At 40.7% G+C, this 22,792-nt stretch overlaps 1 protein-coding gene across 12 annotated transcripts in view; it reads left to right on the top strand.

Annotated features, from left to right (window-relative positions):
* Nucleotides 1–22,792, top strand: part of LOC100650924 (protein expanded) — a 118,214-nt gene that overhangs the window by 78,968 nt on the left and 16,454 nt on the right. For 11 of the 12 annotated variants that reach the window (XM_012309250.3, XM_048406861.1, XM_048406857.1 and 8 more), the window contains 2 exons: nt 905–1,004; nt 17,101–17,180. In XM_012309250.3, coding sequence (XP_012164640.1) covers nt 905–1,004; nt 17,101–17,180 — 180 coding nt within the window. Of the gene's footprint in view, nt 1–904; nt 1,005–15,283; nt 15,480–17,100; nt 17,181–22,792 lie in introns of those variants that run through there. The other variant, XM_048406867.1, reaches the window with a different exon arrangement.

The raw sequence follows: 22,792 nt of genomic DNA on the forward strand, positions 1-22,792 counted from the left end.
TATGCATAGTGCTGTCTTTATTGAAAATCGTTTATGGTGTTTCGTATAATTTCTATGCGCATACATTCGATTTAGATTTTAAGACAAAATACGTAAAAAGCCGTGTAAACGAAAACACGTACAAGAATAATATCATTCTTATCTCTACACCTCATTGAAGAAAGTTGACAGCCACGTGGTGGCTGCTTTTCGACATATTCGAGCGTCTGATACAAATTTATTTATATCAAAGATGACTAACATCGATAAGTTAACTTTAGCCTATATAAAAACACAGCCATCAATGGCCAATCTGCCTATCAATATAGCAAAACAAAGTGTAACGAAAACTATATTCTACCGAAGCTTTTTGCGAGTATCTCGAAAACTAAAGCCGAGCAGCAATAACATTTACAGACAAAAATTGTTCAGAATGTTGATGTTCGAGACAAAATCGATGTGTACCCTGATGTAAATAATTTCCCGATCGTTCTGCTCCTGGTATCTGCGACCAAGAGATCGTGTTCGTACATTTTCAGATACAAGCAGACGGTACGAAAGTGTGCAAGACAAGAATTTCGCTGTTCTTGATCTTTGTCTTACGCGAAGCCATAGAATTTCCCCAACTTGAACGTCTTCGATACGATTCACCATCGTCGCGTAGCGTCGTTTGACGATCGCGAGCAAAAGCTATTGCGTAGAGCGTAGCGTACGTTGACCTTAATCGACGCTCGCCTGGGGGTAGATTCGGCGATTGTCGACCATAGTTGACGTTCATACCGAACGGTTGAATTATACCAGGAATTTACACGAGACACGATACATTACCAGCTCGATCCTTGATCCAGCAATCTGCCAGCCCTTTCTTCCTCACCTTTATTTGTTTCTCCGAATCTAACTCTTCTTCGTATACGTATCTTTTCAGGCGAAGTCGAGAGTAAAGGAGGTGTATGCGCAGACATGCATGCTTCTCGGCCAGCAGGGCATGCGAGACTGCGAACTGTTCGGCCTGGCAATACTATCCGGTGAGTAAACGGGCCACCGGAGGCCCTTTTTCTCTTCTTCTACCTTCTGTCCATATTCCGGTGGGCGCTCTCGTTTCCGCTGTTCCATCGTTTAACGGACAAAATGCGGTCAGACGGGCCGATGAGCGTGGTGAATGACTTGCGGGGTAGCTGTATCCGCCTCGAATTACGACGCGCCACTTTTTAACCTCCTCCGGAGTAGATCGGATTACCGAAGCTCACGCGAGCCATTAGGTGTTGCGTTTCGCGAGTGCACGAACCGTTTTCCCAATCACGACCCAACCTCTTTCGCTACGTGGAATTACCCTTACGACCCTCGTGATCATCGACGACCGTCGTTAACTCCGACGTCCACGGATCTTTCGTGTTGGTCTCCGTCTTTCCTACCCTTTTAACACGGAACGTATCGAACCCGTACGATTCGCTGAATGTTCCCAGGTGATTTGTTTAACTCCTCGTATCCCGCAGGTATGTTTCGGTTTAAGATATAACGAGACTGTAAAACGAATCGGCGGTTAAGGTAATTATATCGTGGATGGGGGAATAGCGAAATCGACAGACAAATATGGGAATTTAAACAACCGAGATCCGAGAAAAATGTTCAGTACAGTGCCAATATTTTCTTCTCTCTTCTTTCCAATGAATTACGTACCTTTCTCTTTCATCGGTAATAATGGTAAGAACGTTTATGTTAATTACGCATGTGTGTTAAAAATAGTAAAACAACAGTAAAATGATTTCAAAGCACAGAGGACCAATCTTTTACTTTCGCTTAAAAACAGAAAATTTTGTCGCGCGATGTTTCATTTCTTAGAAAATCGAGTTTGAAAATTTGTCGATTTGGTGTACGTATGTAGAGTTGGTCATAGCGTTTACAATACTACGATTAATTAAATTAATTACACCTTTAGAATTGACGTATTGTGAATATCAAAAAATTATAGAATAATAAATATCTTGAAATTATTACGTTAGGTAGTTCTATAGTTACGCAAACCTGTGATAAAATACCTTTTTACAATCTCAGAATTTGTATAACTCAATTTTGAAAATGAAAAAGAAAATCAAGTATTTAGCATTGACTGTCACAATGAATGAATAATAAATAGCGAAAAACGATGAAAAAAAATGGCCAATACGGTATTTCAGTGACTACGTTATTAAGCCTTTCGTATCGTATCACATTCAACATTTCACCCTAACTGGTTCATATATTGTAATTAATTCATTACATGTATATATCCCGTGTGGATGAATATCTCTATTTCAGCTATTGACAATATAATGTATTCTGCTCGAAACGATCCTATTTAGAATTGAGTGGAATTAAAGAAGCCAATTCAATTAAAACGAAAGGATAACGACGCGATAAGGGTACTTTCACTAGCCATTCGGTCGGATCTCTTCGCGGTGCCAGCGACACTCTATCCGCTGAGAATTCAAAAGGCCGTCCCGGCCGAGATTCACTCGGTCGAGGAGAAAGTGTCCTAGACGCGGCATCGACCTTTCTGGTAGCCGCATAGCGAACTAAATGGAATAAATTAAATCAGCAAACTAAACTAAGCAAAACAAACGAAATTTTACTCCGACATTCGTCTTATTGGATACATGTCGACTGGTATAAAGAAATTGAATACAAAATCAAAGCAATTCAAAACACGTACAGCCACTCGTGAAACTAACGACAATGCGTCGACTTTATTTCCATAAAAGTACCGCTTTCTTCCTATCCTAGAGCCATATGGAGCAAGAGATTACAAAGACCATGGATGTTTCATACGTGAGATTTCTCTACCGCCAAGCAATCCGAAAACCAGCGAGATTTCAAATTTTCAAAAATAAAAAGATCTCGTTGCGAATCTTCTGGAGCATAGAGAATAGCAGGACTTAAATACCACGCAAAGAGAGTCCTCGCCGGGTAATCCGTTGACTAATCTTGAGATCTTTCTGCATAGCCATGGTCTTCTTGCTTTCCCTTGCCCTCTGCCCCGGTCCCTGTACCGTCCCTTCCCTTCACCGAATATACTCAGCTCCGTCGCTACCCTCTCGCTCTATACTCTCTTGCCTTTCCACCAGTCATGACAAGCCGGTCCGACTGGTACCCCCACTACCACGGGGCCCGGACCCTTCTTGGGCCTCGCAAGGGCCCTGCGGGACCCCTCCCTCCTACATTCCAACGGGGCCCCATCACGGCGAGCCTGAGCTGGCGGGTTTTGAGGCGCGCGAGCCATGCCACGACAGGAAAAAAATGCATCTGAAAAACCAAAACAAGTAGAAAAAGGTGGCTCACACCCCTGCATGCGTGCATCGGTTTGCGTGAACGTTGGCCGGACCCCGTACCGAGGACCTCTTTACTTTCTCTCTCCCTTTCCTTCTCTGCTCGATCTTTTCTTCTGTTCAGCCTCCGTACGCATCTCGTCTCCTTACTCTACGCCCTACGCGCGCGTACGTGCGCAAACTGCTGCCTGGTCATCCGATGTGCACTCTTGTTCCTTCTTCTTCTTCTTCTTCTTCTTCTTCTATTTTTCTTTCCTTTAAATCTTCCTCTTCTTCGTGCTCCTGTTTCATTCGATTCACTTTCTATCGATATATCCGTGCATTTCCTATTGTTTTGTCTTTTCCTTTTAACAGGTTCCTTCAAAGACGTCTACGTAGCTTCTATCTGTATGTAGTTTTCTATACGAGAGCTCTTCTACTTCTTCTGTTTCTCCTCCAAGTTTTCTTCGATTTGCTTATCGTCGATATATTTATGCTTGTTTAATCGAAAATCATAGGAGAGAAATAAGTTAATCCGTATCGATTGCTTAATTTTAAAGTCATTTTGATGTTTCAAGAAAGTATTTCAATAAGACGTAGGTCAGACGAGAATGCAGCCTGATAGTTCTAAAGACGTACATGAGCTTCTTAGAAATAATCGATAGATTAAGAAAGTTTTACAATCTCCAAAGATTGGTAGAATTATGCACAAAAATACGTTGATAATATCGTTCTGATTGGAAGTGTATCAAATTTTTATTGATCCTGCTATTTCCAATTACGTTTCCCCTTTAACAAAAAATCTCTATATAGGTTTCTGTACGAATTTATTTCTTCTTCCTTTTCTTCTAATTTATATCCACGTTTCCTTCGATGCACATTCTGCCAATGTATCGATGCTATTGCAGTTCTATCTTCAACGATCTTCAACGATCTTCAACGATGTTTCTACAGCTTTGCTCCGTATGAGATACATTTCCTTGTACGAGCTTGCCTCTTACATTTATGGAAGTCGGAATATTTTCTTGAAAAATGATTTTGTTTCCTGCCTTAGCAACGTCAACCTTGCTACTACGCTTCTACCTCTTCTTCCATCTTCCGCATCTTCTTCTTCTGCTGCTACCGCTGTTACCTACTTCTTCTTGTACTTCCTTTCTTGTTCTTCTTTTTATCTTTGACTTGCGCATCTTTTTCTGCTAGTTCGCCTTCGATTTTCTTTTCCGCTTCTGCTATTTCTTCTTCTTTTCTTCTTCTTCTTCTTCTTCTTCTTCTTGTCCCCCTGTCCCGACCCCCATACCTGTGGCGGTAAAATGACACGGACCAATCGCTGCTGCAATTTTGTAATCACCACCGTCTGGTCTTGGGACGCTTCTTACTAAAAATAGATATCGAGAAAGATCGCTCCGGGCGAGCGGAGCACGACCAGTCACCGAAAAGTTCTTTGATTACAACCCCCTTTTGCTCGATGAACCTGACCAAATGGAGATCCAAGGTTCTTTCGTGTCGCCAAGGTCTTAGCAACATCGTTTCCTATATTTTACAACCTCTCTATTTTTCTCTCTCTTTCATTACAAAATAATTCGTCTACGTGGTCAAGTAATATTTTTGATTAGAATCTCTCTTATGTTGCCCAACATAATCAACTAGAGGTCCACGGTCTTTCTTTATCTTTGGGTACAACCAACGATGTTTCTTCTACTTTACGATCTCTTCTCTTTTCTCTCCTTCCTTTTTATCGTATTAAGCAATAATCGAACAATATGATGTAAAATACTTCGAACGGATACTTTCGTGTATCTTGAGAACTTTTGATTGCAACTCTTGTGCACGACGATTATGGTCAAGGTCTTGCGAACGATGTTTCTTCCATTTCACGATCACGCGATATCTAGTTCAAATATCCTTCGCACGCAGAAAACTACTGCGAAGAATTGGCCGTGGAGACCGCGACGTCGCGGAATAATTTATATGAAAGATCAGCAGGAGAAAAAGAAATATTGGAAAGGGGACATGAAAGTGCAGGATGGTCCCTAAGAGGAAGAAGAGGCCGCTAATCCATCCATGAATCGAACAAAGACGAGGCTAACGGATGCTGGAACGAAAAAGAGTAATACAGAACGAAAGAGAAAGATTCACCTCCCTTTACGTATTATGTGCGCACACATAGAAAACGAAGAGCGACGAACGAGGACGAAAGAAACGCACAGAAGACGGGATAAACCTATATATCAAATCCTAAAGAAGAACAGGGAAAACGTGATAAATGAAAGAGATAATAAGTTATATACGTTACAGCTTTTCTATCGTAAAAGAAAGAAAAAGGGGCAAAGAGAAATAGAAGGAAAGAAAGAAAGGAAGGAAGGAGGAAAAAGAGGAATAAAAAATGAAGAAGAAACGCGAAGAAGGATAAAAGAAAAAGAAAAAGGAATAAAGGATGAGACTGAAAACGTGGAAGAAGAGTGACAGAGAAGAAGGAAGACGGAAGGGAGAAAGAGTGAGAAGGGAAGAGAAAGAATGAGCCCGGGTAAGACGGTAGCCCGGTGATTTGTATAGGGCCTCTCGTATTCCACCTCCCGCCCAAGCGTCTCCGCCGCACGGCGACTTGGGACCCAGGAATGTGGAAGGAGGACTCCGAGGACAGGAATCGTCGACGCTGGCGCGCGCGCACTCCTCAGTTCGCTGGCGCGGGTACAAGGGATTTGGAGGACGAAGGTAGCGAGTTGAAGCGAGTGGAAGCAAGTGGAAGAGAGTAAAACATAGCAGAAGAGAGTAAAAGAGAGTGGAAGATTGAGGACGGAAGGGCAGAGGGGTGGGGAGTAGGCCTCTACAGAGCAGAGAATGGGTCTCAGCAGGTCCGTTGGATATATACCTCGATGAAGCTAAGGCTGCGTCACATCACAACAGGGCTTCAACGTCCTTCCTTCCCCTCCATTACACATGCCGATCTTTCTCCTTCGCCGATCTCCTCTCGTAAGCAGCACCTCCTGTGCACCATTTGCCGAACGTTAGCGGTCCCTTTTACTCTTCCTTTTCTTTTATCTTTCTTCCTTTTTTTTCTTTTCGTTTTCTTTGTTTCTCTGCTCCTTTTTGGAATTCTTTCGCAGCATTTTTTATATCGTCTTGGCACGTTCTACTCTTTTTTTCCTTTTGTTTCGTTTAGTCCTTGTATTATCTTCTGGTTCTCCTTTTCAGGCTGTTCCTTTCTACTTTCTTCAAGCTCTCTTTCCTGTTTCGTAGCATCGAAAATCGTAGTAAAATCGAAATAGCATCGTTCCGATGAATTCTTAAAAAAAAAAAAAGAAAAAAAAGAAAGAGAAAATTCCATCGGCGAGGAATGCTCGTCGGTGTTCTCCGTCCCCTCTCGTCTTTCTTTTTTGGCCATCCTTCCATCTTCGTCGAGTTTCCCTTCTTTTTGCGTTTCTTCCTCGTGGGCCCTACTCTTCCTGTCTCGCTTCCTCTCTCGCCTCTTACCTCCATCTTTCTCTCATCCGCCTCGCCCTTCGGGTCTCCCTTTCTGGCATTCGTGGTCGTAACAACGGGGACACGTGTCCACGAAGCGAAGCCTCTCACATGAATGGGTCATTCATAAGGTGTAATGGCGTTTTATAAATTAAAACGCGTCGTCGTTTGATTTATATTACGCGATCGCTAATGAAACCCCGTGCATGTCGAACGGAACAGTGGTGAGGACAGGGTGGGGGAGGCGGCAATACAACAAGGTAAAGGGACGAGGGAGGTGCACCGAACCAATCCAGGAAGGCTCGTCCGTATTACGCAGGCAGTTTTAGGGTTCTCCACGATACATATGTATATCGGTTAGCCAGTCGACGTCCTTAGCTAAACTTCTGCCCGCTGTCCTCTTTCATTTTATCTTCTTTCGATCGACGAATCCATCCCAGCTACCAATCAATCGCGTCCTTTTCCCCTTTTCACTTTCTCGTCTTCTTTAACTTCGTTTTTTCGCCATGCCTTATTTCATTTCTTCCTTTTCTTTTTCTTCTTTCCTTCCTGTTTTCTTCCAGCCAATCCACCGTCCTCGTCTCTATTTCTTCCTTCTCTCTTACCTTCCTCTTGCAACCTTCCTCATCTTCTATCTCGCTTCAACTTGTACTTTGGCTGCCGAAAGGCACACACAGTGCCCGTTCTCACTCGGACGTATACATGGCGTGTTTTGTTCGTCGGAATAATTTGATCGGGATGAAATATGCGATGAGCTCCAGATAGTGGCCTCCGGTGGAGGAGTGGTGGCCGGTGCTGGTGGCGCTGCTCTTGGTACACCGTGCTTCGCTCTCCTCTGGTAGTGATGGTGCTAGTGGAAGCAACATTTTATCCCCCTCGGTCCGCGTTCAACGGAACTCCATCTATCTTCCGTAATGCAACGCGAGGTCCGCTTCGTTACTCGCTGCTACGAACGTGTAATAACCTTCTGAAAACTCTGTATACAATTTCGCTGCATATACGCAGCTCTTGTCGAACGTCGTTCTACGGCACATAGAATTTTTTACTTTTCATCTATTTCTGTACCGCGCGATTCTGCTTGACCGATGGAACGTGTAAACTTTATGCACACTTCACTTTTCAATTTATCGTATCTGGGTCTTCAACGTCAACGCATCAAGATCTACGAGACACGCAAGAAAAATGTCATAAATTCGATATGACCCAAAACGTACAAAAAGTACAGTCCTGTCCTGAATCGCGCGGTGGAAAAGCGAACGCATCGTTTAGACGTCGAAGCGCGGGTATTTTTTCATCGGGAAACTTTATTTTCTTGCTTTTGTTCGCGTTCCACTGCCGCATCGTGAGGCCTGTAACGCGAGCAACAGCGAATGTTCGATCGAAGATCGCGAGATTAGTGCATGTACGAGGAGCGATGAAAAAGCAACGAGAATATGTAAATGCAACGTCTGGACGTTGAAACGAAGTTTTCTCATCGAAGAATCTTACTTTGAGAATTTATATCATTTCGTAGGTCAGTTTTATACCAAAGAATTTCCTAAATGCGAGGCGTAGTAAAAAAGTAACGATACTACGCAACTTTAACGCGAAATGCAATCCTTCTTGTCGAGAAGCGTCGTTTTTCTGCGTTTACTGCTTCGCGTAACACTGCATCCACACGAACTTTAATGTACAGATTTGTAACGCAAGAACGTAGACGTTGACTCGTAAAAGATTGATTTTTAATTTATTCGTAATACAAGAGGCATTAAACGTCGAACCACAACGTTTTTCCAATACGAGGCGCGAGTAAAATATTTCTAGCTTATTGGAATGCCACGTCTAAACATAAAGGTGTAATCTTTCTTATCTCGCTTTACCGAGTCTTACTTTTCCGATCCTATCGAGTAAAGTCAGTCATGGTGTTTCAAGTTCTGACGTTTTTCTCGATAAATTTGTTCGAGAGATTATTACTATCTTACTATCGGAGACTGTCGGGTCTTACGAATATTTTAACAGCAACTCTATTTACGTCTGAAATACTCCATAAACGCATAAATGTTCATAGTCTGATTATTAATCTTGCCAGTTGTCAGTACTGATCAATTTTTTACGCCATTAAGTCAGTGATTCGTATCGAGTATTCTATTGGGTTGGCAACTAAGTGATTGCGGATATTGTCATTAGGTGTTATTGACAAAATCCGCAATCACCTAGTTGCCAATGCAATATGAACAACTGAAATCCCATGTAGCGTATTCCTTTTGAAAGATGACGCGCTGTTTAACGATGGAATGCTACGATTAACGCCGAATACCACTCGTGTGACTCTACGGAGACTCGTCTCCGGTTGTAATTATCACAAAGAATGAGAAAAAAAGAAGAAGAAAGATAGAAAGAGCCCGTCTATCAGATCTGAAAGTAGTATTCGTCTAAAGAACCATGTACAATATAAATCTTTATCGTGTAAGGCGTAAGGAAAGCGATCCATCAAACGATACCATACAGATTACGCATCTGTGCATTCCTTTAAAATTCTTCACACACTCTGGTCTTGAAGGCTGAAAGATGATATATATATAAAAAATGAAAAAGAAAAAAAAGCAGAAGAATTTCAATGCGATTATGCATGACGAAAGACGCACAATAGTATCTTGATCTGAAAGATGATTACACGTCATAGTAAACGCATTCCATTCTTTTAAAGTGGAACGAAGTAGGCGAGACTCGCTATGATTTCGTACAACGTTCAAGAATCTCTGGTTAATAGTTCCTCGAAATCATCCTTCTGCGCTGCAACGCGTGTATTTCTTAAATATATGGTTCTGCTACGAAAGATTTATCATACGCGTGTCTTAATTACTTTGTTACGTTTGCTCGGCGAGTGTGACGGTGCAAGATCGTAAAATCAGCAAGAATCACGATAATACAGCGTTTAATAAGAATAAATAAGCATTCGTTTGTTCAAGTGCGAGTAACGTATCAACGAGAAAAGAAAAAAAAGAAGAATACGTGGTAGTGCGTCAGGTTGTAAGCAACAACAGAAAGAACTCGAAGAATTTTTTTACAAATATCCTATTTTCTTTCGCTTACGATGATCATTGATTAGGAATGTACGTTCGCATAAATGGCTTCAGTTGTAGCAGCGTATCATTTGATCGAACTTAAACCTAATTAAACGTCCTGTTTTTGCGTCCAGGCTTTCAGGACATAAATTAAAATATCGTACATAAGCACAGCGCAACAGCGGCTTAATTCTATTTTATTTAACATTAATAATCTCAAAAAAAAAAAAAGAGAAAAGAATGTAATAATGCATGGCTACGTCGTACCGTCGCGTATCGGTACTCTTGCCTGTACCACCCTACAATTAGAATTCAGCGTTTATTCTGGAAAAAAAATGATGTAAAAAAATATGCAAAAAACCTGGAATTAATAAACAAAGATATAAAAAAAACCTAATTAAACGTAATTCTGCTATACTTTCGTTTCAATAAACCGAGTTATATTGTACTTTCCTAATATTTAAATTGAAAAAGAAATACATCGCTTTGCTGGAAAGCTCGTTGTTCGCTGTTCGATTAGTCGTTCGATTATAACGAAGAGAACACTCTTCACGCGAGTCGCTCGTTGCAAAGGACAGCTCTTTCGCGAGTATTTCTCAGCCACGAAAGGACGACGTGAAAAGAAATGAAAGTGATCGATGGAAAAGAGCGTTTTTTCTGTCGCAGCAAGGATTCGCGCGTGAGCGCGCGCTTCACGACGAGAAAAAACCGCGAGGGAACGATCCCCATAAACCCGTCGGTTTCCCAGAAAGAAACAATGTTCTCCCTCTCTTCCCGTGGCGCAGCAATGCGCCGTAACCGTAATTACACCCGTAATCACCCCTGATTGCTGAGAGAGGGACCTGGTCTCCTCTCTACCTTCGCACTCGCTATCTCTTCCACGCTGTAGCATATACACTTCTGCCAGTCTGTCCAGTAAAATGCCAGTCCTTTTCCATGGAATCTGATCCATGCCAGTTATTTTCTCATCTAGGATGATCTTCGTAGTTTCTCTTCATCGTGGAAAATTAGAACTGACGAATGAATAGAGAATGTAGATTTACGACCATTAGGTTAAATACGTGCTACGTGATAGTCGGATCACGCGCTGCTCAAAATTAGCAGATTATTTTTCACGCGTTACGTCCGTTATTCCCGTTTGTACATTTGTCGTTAATCTCTGTTACGTCACCGTACGAATAATGTCTATCTATCAAGCCTGTATGAACTTTTATGTTTGGTACGAGTGGCGGTGGAAAATTGTATCATTGATAAATTAGCGCGTTAACAATCGCTGATGTAACGTTAGGTTTTTTCGCGACTAATGTGTAACCTGGGACCATTGGCGCAATTGAACTGATGTTATTAATAAAGATTCATAAATTGTAAATTACAAGTTACTAGTATCGATACATTTTCCCACACAACGATAATAAGCTTCGTAACTGGACGAAACAATTTTACTTGTTACAAATTATTATACTATGGAACTTTATACCATCGCGAGAGAGAAATCTATAATCGACGACTTGTAATTTATCGGTTTACTAATATTACTAGTTTACGATTAGATTTGAACAAATTTTGTTATACTTTTCAGATTGTATTTATACCGTCGTATTTAATTCTCTAGTTCGATTTTGATACGTAGCCTCGCAGCATGATGAAAAGAACCACCAGACGTTTTCCTTGTTACATAAATTACCAAAATAACGATACAGGTACGTTACTCTAAACTGCTGTAGAACATCTCACACACCGTTTCATCTCCAACGAACCGATAGAATGTACCTGGTTGCTGTTTCCACCCTCAATCCCAATAGGTAACTTACCTTGGTAACACGCATCGGATGCATACTTGTCCATCTTGCATTCACGAAAGAATGCGGTCCCATTTCTCGGCGATTAGTCTGCAGCACATTTCCACCGGGATGATCGCGAGTGGTGGATTCTCTTTGGACTTTACGCGAACTCGGGACAACGTTTTTCCCTCCCTTGTTCTTTTTCCTTGCATCTTCGTCTCGGGGGTCGTAAAAAAGTAAGAACGTTGCCTATGCTCGTTCTGGGCGTGGCGGTCGACAAAAAGAAAAGAGAAAAATGGAAAGAGAACAAGATCCAGTGGAAAGGAGAAAGGTAGAGAAAAATAGAGAAGAGAAAAGGGAGAGAGAGAGAGAGAGAATGAAAGAGAGAGGAATGGGTTCGAAGACAGACAAAAAGGAGGATGAAAAGGGAAGCGAGACGAAGAAAGATAGAACGACGTAAGATCTTGCTTCGTCCGTGACTGGAGGGAATCTCTAGTGGGATAAGGTGGACCCCATGGGCCCCGATGGTTGGTTACACGAGGGCCAGGGTTAGCCCTCGGGCAACATTCCCCGGTAATGGTCGGGTTATACCTCGGGTAACACAGGTGCCCTCGGCTACGGAGGGAGAGATCGTACAACCAAAGAACTCCGGAGCTGACTTACGACTTTCTCGGTTCCTCAGCCACGTTGGGATACATCCATCTATCTTCGACGATTCCGGTGCCAATTCCGGCGATCAAAAACGGGGAATGCTAGTAGCCGTTGGAAGGAGAGGAAGGAAGAAGCGGAACCAGAGCGCTACAGGTGAAACGAGCAACGGGGCTATCCACTTTCGTCCGTTCATTTTTGCCATCTGCTCTATGTCCGAAAGAAAGATAACGCGCAAACGAAGAAACGAGGAATCAGGAAAACGTTATTTTTTATTATCTTTTGCAAAGTGTAGCTCCGGTCATACACGAGCTTACGAAAGTATTCGGACGTTTTTTTCAAATTTGCCCTGTGTTACTTACAATCGGTGAGTATTAATATTTGGTAAAGATGGCATTGTGTCATGACGCTAGAGGTGACTTATGGTTACATCGGACGAAAGGGTATATCTATAAAAACATAGTGATAATAATAGCGGAAATAAAAATAAAAGGATATGATATAACAGCGATAACATAACACGATTATAAATAAAAACTGTGGCTGTACGATTGAAAAGCACTACATCGCATTACCTCTGTTCAACAGATTTAGAAGAGTGTTTTTTAAAAGTCTAAGCATACGATTGTTCGTGCGAATTAAATAGTTTTGATACAAAGGGTTAAAGTGCAGATGAAAAACGTTAGGACGTGAATGAGAATGACAATTGTCGTTTGTTATATCTACTATGCAAAAGTAAAATTTTAACTATCATATTTCGAGTGTTATCCAATCCTATTTTATAATTCATTAAGGACCAACATCGTCTTAACGAAACACACGTTGCTTAGTTAATAATTTGAGGATCCAAAGGTGTTGCACTCTCGAGGATAGATCTATGAGGCACAAATATCTACGAGAAGAATCATTTTATGGGAAGACACCTGAAGTAAAAATTAGATGGACATTTCAATTCCAAATATCATCGTATTATTGATATGTATCGAAACGGAGGAAAAAGATGGAGACGAAGGAAATAAACGTCTTTTATCCAAAAATTGGCAGCGTCGTAGTAGAAGGGAATGTTCGCGGTATCGTCGAAAGGCCTGGAAGAACGGTAATTCGAGGTACATTTTTCGTGGGTTTCAGGTCGCTTTACAATGCCTGCTCCAACTTTTCTTTTTAATGACGCTGCTGACTCTCTTGCCGGCCGCAAGAAATACGATGTTCTGACCTTCTTAGGTCGCCACCCCCAACCTTCTTCTCCCGTCTGCCCTAACCTTCCTCTTCTTTCCTTCATCTTTCTTCCCTTCTTCGTCCTTCGCCTTATTCTTCTTCCTTCGCCTCTTCTTTTTCTGCTTCTTTTTCTTTTCTCCCCCACGTCTTACCCGTCTATTCTTCTTCTTGTTGCTCACTCTTTCCTCCTCCTCCTTCTCTTCCCCTCCTTCGTTTCCTTTTTTTCTCTTGCTTCCTCTTCTTCTTCTTCTTCTCCTTCTTCTTCCGCTTCTTCTTCTTTTTCTCCTTCTTGTTCTTCTTCTTTTGATGCTAGAGGGAAGGCAGCAGGAAGGAAAGTAGAAAGGAGAGACGTCGGCGAGAGGGTTCGGGTTGAGCCTCTTCACCGCGGAGAGTGCATTACATCCCCCCGATTCCTTCTTTCATCCTTGGCCGGCTCCACCGCGGAATGTGGCTCGATCCGCTCCTTCGTGTCTGAAAGGCAGCATGGCCAGCATGCCACACGTGGCACCGGACGTCGACGAGGTGGACGGCTCACGTCAGTGTATCTCGGGCAAATCGAAATATGCTAAATACAGGGTGTCCGAGAATCTCCGAGTTCTACTTGCTTCACTGTAAAACGGAGCAAGAGATGGAAAGAAAGAGAGAAAGAGCATAGGAATGAGAGAGGAAAAGAGAACGAGATACGTAATGTGTCGATGGTGGTGAATTGGATAGAAAGAGAAAAGAGCAGAGAAAGATGGAGATGGAGTGGGAGATAGAGTAGGGGAAGCAGGAAAAGAGGGTGGGGAGAGGGCGAAGGAGAAAGAGTCGAGAGAAGAATCGAGGCGCGGCTGTTCGAACACGAACGACACTACCCGGACCGGCTTCACGACGTGGAGTTTTATTGAGGAGCAGATGTTTGAAACGTAACCTATAATGATTCCACACTATATATACGAAACGCTGCTTCGGATATATACGATCCTCGTATATACGGTTTATGGTTTTACCGATGAAGGAGCGTCACGATAACATATTTTATTGCGGCTACGCCGATAATGGTAGTCGGGATGAACAGTTTCGGTCACTGACATCTCCTGGCATCCTTTATAGGTCGCGGCGAGGTTTATGCGTTCCGTGAAAACTGTTTCGTGACGCTTCTGTGAAACGGCAAAAACATGCTGGAAATTGCCCGATCGCCGGTAAGAGATTACACTGTTTGGTAATTGTCATGCGCAGAAGCGTCACTCGGTGTATCTTGTTTCGCGAATTTAGGTTAGGTTTTCAGGTTAAATCGTGCGTGTAATTTGATACCGCGCGTTGCTCGTACGAGGCTAAAAAATTAACGCTAATTATTAAAGTTAAGAGTGATAATTATCTTTCGTTTTTCGATGGTGTGAAATACGAGTATTATGCGCGAAGCGGATGATGTTAAAGGATATTTCGAAATGCCCGAGTAAGATAATGCGCGTAATATCGTACGATTGTTGTATTTTTCTACCTTTATGGGTTAAAGAAAAAGTAAAAGCACATGTGTACATATATGCCGGTATCTTGCAGGAGGTTAGCACGCTTCGTTCCACGTGCACCATCCATATACACCTGTATGTACGTACTTACATATGTACGTATACCTAAGGTAAGAAGTTTACCAGATACAGAGACATATTTCAATTTATTCCTCGAACAAGCTAAATCGAGGGTACATTTAAATGATAAATAATTAATTACGATAGATCGAGTTGTATTTTTGTATAATTAAACTCATTTTTTAAATTCTATAGGAATTGTAATTGTCATAAAATCGAAAACCCGAAGTTTCCTGGCTCTAAGAGCGATTCTGTCCAACTACGCTCATCAAACTAGTAATTACATATCAGAAGATGTAAGGATCTATGGAAAATATTTGATGCTTTAAAGCGAATCTTATTTTTTTCAATTAGTACTGGCAAAAGAATTCCAATTTCCCAATGAAAATATTATCAATAGATGGCGGATATTTAGACAGATTTATTTTTTTGTAAACGCAACTACAGAAGTGGAACTTTAACAGGGATTTATACTGAATATTACAATTAGTGACAACTCTATGGGTAAATATTAATGCAACTAGTTCCTTGTTCTGGGCTGTAGGATAATCAAATTAACTAATTTTAGAATTTTGTGTTACATAGGATAATCAACTGATGTGTAATCTGTGCAATTCATTTGTAGAATTCCATTGCCAAACTTGTTGGTGTTATGCAAATGTATTGTTCTCAACGTTGATAACTTGAGAAATTTCATTAATAACATTGGTCCAATTGTCCCAGGGAGTCCCATACTTTCTTCGAAGTATATCTACAAAAATGTATATTTCTGTAAAGGGGAGAACTGTTACTTATTTCTAACTTAACGTACATCTTGAATTAACTTGAAAAAAAATTGAAGTACATCGCTTTCAATTATGCGATATTATAAATGTATCGAACGTCCTAATCGATCTGTAGCAACGGTATGTAAATGTTTAACGTTAGTAAACACGTATAAACTAACCAGAAACTAACAGCTAAAGCCAATGCCTATTATTTTCTTGTAGAATCGATAAACAATCATATTTCATTAATCGTAACACAAGTTTAAGAAAATCTTGCTGTCCGATGTGTATTTCGAAAACTAACTGAAGAAATAACTTTGCCGTAATGTATTGCCTTTTGCCTGATTATGCCCATAGAATACACCGACAAAGATCGTCCTGTAAAAGCCCTGTATAAAACATCAAAATACTCGTCGTGATATTTAGTAGATGAAACAAATTTCCACGCGGCTCTCCTTCCTTGTTTTAGTCGCGTTCGATCCGTAGCCTAGCAACTGAATTGTATGAAAAATAGTCAAGTGTCCATATACTTCTGATCAGTAGTGTAAACACGCAGAATGCGACATAGCGCATAGCGCATGATCGTGGCGCGCAAAGGGGGCTCAGTCCCGAGTTCCAAGCTCCAGATCGAGTTCCAGTTCGGAAAGCGCGTCGCGTTGTCGCGCCATGAGGGTCTGAGAGTCGAGTGTCTGGCCCCATGTGGGCAGGACAGGTTTGGGGGCCCTCTCATTCACGAACATCTCCTCGCCGACAAGCTCTTTCATTGTTTCGCTCGTTTAGGGGTATCGGCATTTCGGACCATCAGCCGTGCAAAAAGTCGAGCGAGGAGAATGGGTCTTCGGGCTCCACGCAACGACCATATCAGGGCACCGTGAACGCGTATGTGCGCCCCTTGTACGGGCCCATTTAGCCCGACCGAAGTCTCCGAATGTCGCGGGACGAAGCTGTTGTCCATCGGTCAACCGCGTATTTGCTCCGCGATTATAATAAAGGAACAGCGTCGCTACCGATAAAATTAATTTGTCAGACGGCCTGGATGCCGCTGGCCGCTGATATTTCTTGCGTGAAAAAAACTTTGGCATCAGTTGCAGAAATTGTAGAAGGATTTTATTTGAAGATTTGGCGGCTAATTCGGAAATTTGTACAGCATTATCGAGATTCATAGATGATGGTAATCAAAATACTTACACGCGAGTATAACGTGAATGTTTTGTGAAAGGAATGTGTTTCAAAAATTGCGCGAATTTGATATTTTCTTCCTTGATAATACGTTTGAGATTTTGTTCGACGTAAACATTAAAAGAAACGTACTTAACGAACGAAGATAGCTGATTGATCATTATTTTTCAATGTTTCAGACGGCGAGTACCTCTTCGTCGATCCCGAGAATAAATTAAGCAAATACGCACCGAAAAACTGGCGTAGCTCTCATACATACGTAAGTACCTGACTTGTCGCAATACAACGTTATCAAGAATATCGAAATAATTCCTGGTAAACAAGATCGTGGAGTATCGTCTACATTGTCCAAAATATTTGTTCCAGTTCATTACGAGCTAACTTAGGTTGTCTTAGCGCAGCATTTTATTCCCATCTTTTTCGATCCATTTGCATCGTCGAATTCTATTTCTTCGCATTGTCGAGTTTTAAATAATGAAACGAAAAGGATGGCTATCGAATTTTGTTTATGATACTATCGACCCGCGATAGCACCGTTGCAACGCTGTTTGTAATTATCGTGACATTTTTGCAAAATTTCGTTTATTTTCCATGTAATATCGAATGAAATAATAGCAATCGCGTTCGTTCGGCTTTATCGATTCTTAAAGCGAAGAAATTGCGTTCTAAAGTGTTTCACCTACGGTAGTATTATCGCAATTTCTCAATGACGGCTTTTTAGAATGAGTTAAACGCGCTATTTCATCCTAATAAAGTGCAAGAACAGAAAATGTGAACTGTACGGTAACTTGATGGTCGCCTGACCAAGGTCTGTCGCATAATGCATACTTAAGGAATTCATGGGTTTAGATGATTCAGATGTGTATTGGACGTGTAGTCGACTAAATCTGATACGTTCAAGAATTATGTGCAAGCATTTAAAAACCAGGCGAGTTTCGCTATGCGTAAAAAAAGCTTGTCTCTGAATGTCACTCGATCAATGAATTTAATTATTATTTAACATATGTAACAACACCATTACATAGTTTAATCTGAAACAGGAAACGCGGTCGACGCTTTATATAACGCCCCTTGTAAATTGCATTAACATAATTAAGAGTCTTTTTTCATTTGCTTCATTAATACTTAATTAAACACCTTGTACCACAAGTAAATGCGTTAGTAAATCAGTTGCTGTGAAATATGATGTAGTCCTTAACTGTTTGAAAACTACGTAGGTTTATTGATATATTAATTAGTTTTTGAATACTTACATCATCCATAAAAAGTGTTGAGACACTTAATCGAACTGCAATAATTTTATTCTTTATAATGATCCAGTTATGCGTAATATTAGTATGTTACGACTCGGTGGAATTGATTTTTGAACACTAATATACAATAATAGAACTGGTGTTTGTTATTGTCCAATTTTGAAGAATTATCTTGGCGCTTGATGAGATCTTCATCTTCAGGTTCTTTAATTTTTGAATGAAACTTCTTCTAAACTGATAGAAAGGCTTTGGATGTTAATGCAATTCGTGATATTTAAATAATAGTAAATGTATGTAATAGTATACGTAGTGACGAGTAAAATGTATTACTGCCATGTTTTGCCAATTTGGATCTACAGACTAATTCCATAAGAATGTAGCAGCTATTACATTTAATTATTAATTTGGTTCTAGTAGATATATAGTAAATTAGGATACATGTTGCTTTATGGAATAAACTGTAAAAAAGATTATAGTAAGTGTAAACATGAAGCTTATAAAGAGATACAACGCGATACAATACAACAATTAGTAACTTGTACAGTTTGCTGAAATTTATATATTGATAGTAATAAACAAGAGAGAATAACGATATAATATGTTATATACTACAAATCGAGTGCTAGCGTATACATCGTTGTATGCTTCTAGAAACTTCAACAAGAAACAATTTTTGCTCGAAAAGAAAAGGGATGAGGAATCGTAATGATTATCCAAATAAAACGCCATCGGGTTTGTCATTCGCTACAGACTGTTACAAACTCGCAGAAGCGAATATATCCTAAATTACCGAGTACAAACAAGAACATTTAATTTCCGTGTTACATACCTCGAAATTTACGAAGCAATGAATCCTCGGGCGGAACGATAATCGTTAATTCTCATTAAACGCGCTTAAATAATTTTCAACGATTTACACGATCCTGCCGTTCAAAAAAAATAAAAAGGAATATACACGTTATATCGATTACGTCGATGTTGATTCCTTCGAAAGGAAGAAAAGAAAAAAAAAAAAGAAAAAAAAGGAAAAAGTAAGAGATTCTGATTTTTATATTCCACGAGACGAAACCTTGGAATATCACAATAATTTCTGAATTTATGTTACGCAACAACGAACGCACCAACCGCGTGGATATACACGCATAACGTGTATACGCGACTGGGTCGAGAGAGCTGGAATGGTACGTCTCGCCGTACCGCGTTGCATCGCGAGGAATCGAGAAAAAGACGATTTAAGAGTAAAAGAAGCGAGCACGCTCGCGGCGAAAGGAGAAGGGTGCGTAGAAGGCCCTCTTCGGCCAAATTAGCATTTCCATCCGCGGGTGCACGATGGCGGCCGTGGTTTTGCCCCGAGGGTAGCGCTAAACGAGCGTACAACGGCAGTCCTCTTCAAGACGAGTAGCTTCGCAATAGACTCCGGCAACTCGTCGTCACCACCACGGATGCCGGTGTGCGTTGCTTTACTTCTACCTCGGCAGCCCCTGGTATCCCTGTACAGTTGATGAACTGCCTCTCGGTGCTTGTTTATTGCCGAGATTTTTTAAATTTTCTACAGCCGGTTATCGTATGCTGAACTATACTTTGGTTACCTCTGCCTGTTTATTACTGATATTTTCTATATTTGAAGCAAGTACGCATCGTACTATTACGAGTACAATTCTGTTCTTATCGTAGGACAAATCGTACTTTTGCTGACGAAGTTTATCGGACGGAAATGTTTGTCGTATAAATAAAATTTCTATAAATTACATTCGTTTAGATTTAGGTTTTACGATCTATAATTTAGACTTGGAAAGCTTTAGACTTTAGTATACATATTTTTTAATTCTTACTTATCACGGGATAAATCGTAGATGAGACATTCCATCCCTTTGGCCCCCTTTCGCTGTTATTAGCGACGCATTTCAGATTTTGCGCAGACAGTCACTAAAGTGCCGAGATTACCATACAGGTAGCTGGATCGTAATTTAGTTATTCTGTGTCTGTATTCGTTTTTTACCTTCATTATGGGGTGAATTATGGTTTCATTGGACTTTTGCTTTCGAATACAACTATTCATTCTTTACATTTCGTGCAAATGTCGTTAATTTAATTGTCATTGAACTGTAGGAAAATCTATTGCTTCTTAATTTCGTTTCTTTTCGTTATTCTCGTTTTCACGTGCAACTAATCGATTATTGTTGTAAACAAACGTATCTCCTCGTAAAAAATATATCGATAAATCTGCTTCTCGCAAGATCCGATCGATTTCTACATACATTTTTATGAATAATACCCAAAAAATGTTAAATTTAACATATTTCGCCTGTTAGAATTGTTTCTATTATCAAAAGATGAAGTGTACTCTAACAATCATTTATCCATAATTTTCTCGCTTTCTCTTTTAAAACACTCTGATTAAACGCGATCCCAAAATAAATGAACAAGCGATAAAACCCACGAACACGTACGTCGCGTGTGATCACAGAGTTCGTCGAGTCCACTTTGTTCGTATGAAAAGTCTTTTAACATTGAAATACTTTAAAAAATGAAACAAACAATCCAATTCAAAAACCACGGATTTTACCCCAATAAACATTCTCGTAATCACATGCTTGTCATCTCCAAATAATCGAATATCCTTCCATCGTATGGCAGTCCTCGTCGTTCTTTTCTCCCCGAAACAATTCCAACAATTCCACGGAGGACAGTCCGTTGCCCCGTTCGGTTAGAACCGCAGGAATTTGTCAATAGCGTGCAACACGTTCGATCGTCGAAGCAGCACGAGCAGGGAGTTGACCAGTGGAAATTACGGATCCAAGGGTTCTTCGAGCGAGAGAATGAGAGAGAAACGAAGGGAAACGGGAGAGAAGGAAACAGAGAGTGCCGCCTCGTGCGATATCTTCGTATCTGCTCGGAGCGGTGGGACCCCCGTTTCGCTAATGACGGTCCACACCAATAACCAATAAATACTGGCCCGGTAAAACCGGGCTACCGGACTACGTGCTTATCTCGAAGGTACATCGGCTGCGAGGATTTTCTGTAGCCATGCGAGAGGTCCTCGGCTATTAAAACTGGGCTCCTCCCCTATCGGCACTTTCTACATTCCAACTTTATACCTGTGACCCGTGACTATGTCTTTCTTTCTGTAATCGAGAAGCGATATCCGAAAGGGAATTTTTGGTCAGAAAAAGAAAGTACGACCGGCGAGAGTGTACGTCGTCGCGTATTCTCTTTCCACTTGAAATTATCTCATCGATTCTTTTCTTTCTCTGCTTGCAATTAGCGAAACGTTCGACGAATACCAACTCTTTGATACTGTAACGAAACGGCGAAGAATTTAAAATATTGGATTTAGAAAATGATTATTTGTTTACGTTCGAGATTTCCCGCACTTTTGGTATCGGATACAGAAAGTACCACCTTTGATTTTTCATAGAAAATAATTAACAATAATTGTGTTTAGTACCGTAATCCTGATTTGAACCACGTCACCGATACAAACCTCTAGCTGATACGAATTGCCAATATAAGTCACAAAATAAGGTTTGTTTATCTTTCTTCGATCATTTGCTTTCTTCCTTTTCGTCGGCGAGATAATAAAGTTTTGCGAATACGTGGCATTGATTCTTTTATTGAATCACGAAACCTACGTTGACAACGAACGTGAGATGCAATTCATTGGTCGATGTAAAATGTCCTCTTCTCGAACTGTGCGTATGTAAGTGCAGTTTCGATGGAATGTCTCATCTACGTACGTAGCTGAGCCAGCGTGTCGCACTTTCGATTTCCATCAACAGTTGTCGAAGACGTCCACTGGGACTTTCACGAGCAAGCTGTCTCCACGTGATCGGATGTCTGATATAATTGGTGAAACGATGCGGATTTGATGTTCGAGTTCGTGTATGCGGGTGCATACATTTATTTTACACCTGTACAAGGATTAGCTTCTTTTTGTAGGGTCTATATTTTAAGTCTAAAATCTTTATTACCTATGTATCTCATATATGTAATTAGGTAATTATGTACATTGATCTAATTACTTTGTGTCCTAATTTCTATACATTGAACTCTAATTAGAAAATCTGAATTTTTAATGCCTCGGAAATAGTTTAATTACCAATACGAATATGCATATGAAATCTTTGTTATTTATTCAAATAAGGAACCGAATATTACTTAATTAATATTGCTTAATTTTTACTGAACCACATACGTCTACTTTGGATTTCTCATATCCATATTTCTGTTTGTCCTCTTAAAATTACTGGAATAAATCCTCTCAAAATACAGAATAATCTTCGATATCTTCTTTCAAAGATTTCTCTCTTCCGTGAAAAAGATTCAGCAATGTCGTTTCGCACAAGTAAATTTGTTCGAAGCACGAAATAATTCTCAGCGTTTTCTTTAAAATTATGAAGTAGAAAAAGGCGAGTCGTATGTAGCGTTGATTGCTAATGAACAACGAGGAAGATCCATTGGTACGTGTGTACACACCACTGTACACGCGTTATACGTATAAAGTAGAATAGAACATGCTGTAGAAATACCTGCAAGTAGGCGATTACCGTTCTACCCAATGGCTCGCACAAAGTGGCAACACGCCAAGCGTCAAGTAACAGCAGTAGTCAATATCAAC

This window comes from Bombus terrestris, chromosome 6 (genome assembly GCF_910591885.1).
Source record: "Bombus terrestris chromosome 6, iyBomTerr1.2, whole genome shotgun sequence".
Lineage (NCBI taxonomy): Eukaryota > Metazoa > Arthropoda > Insecta > Hymenoptera > Apidae > Bombus > Bombus terrestris.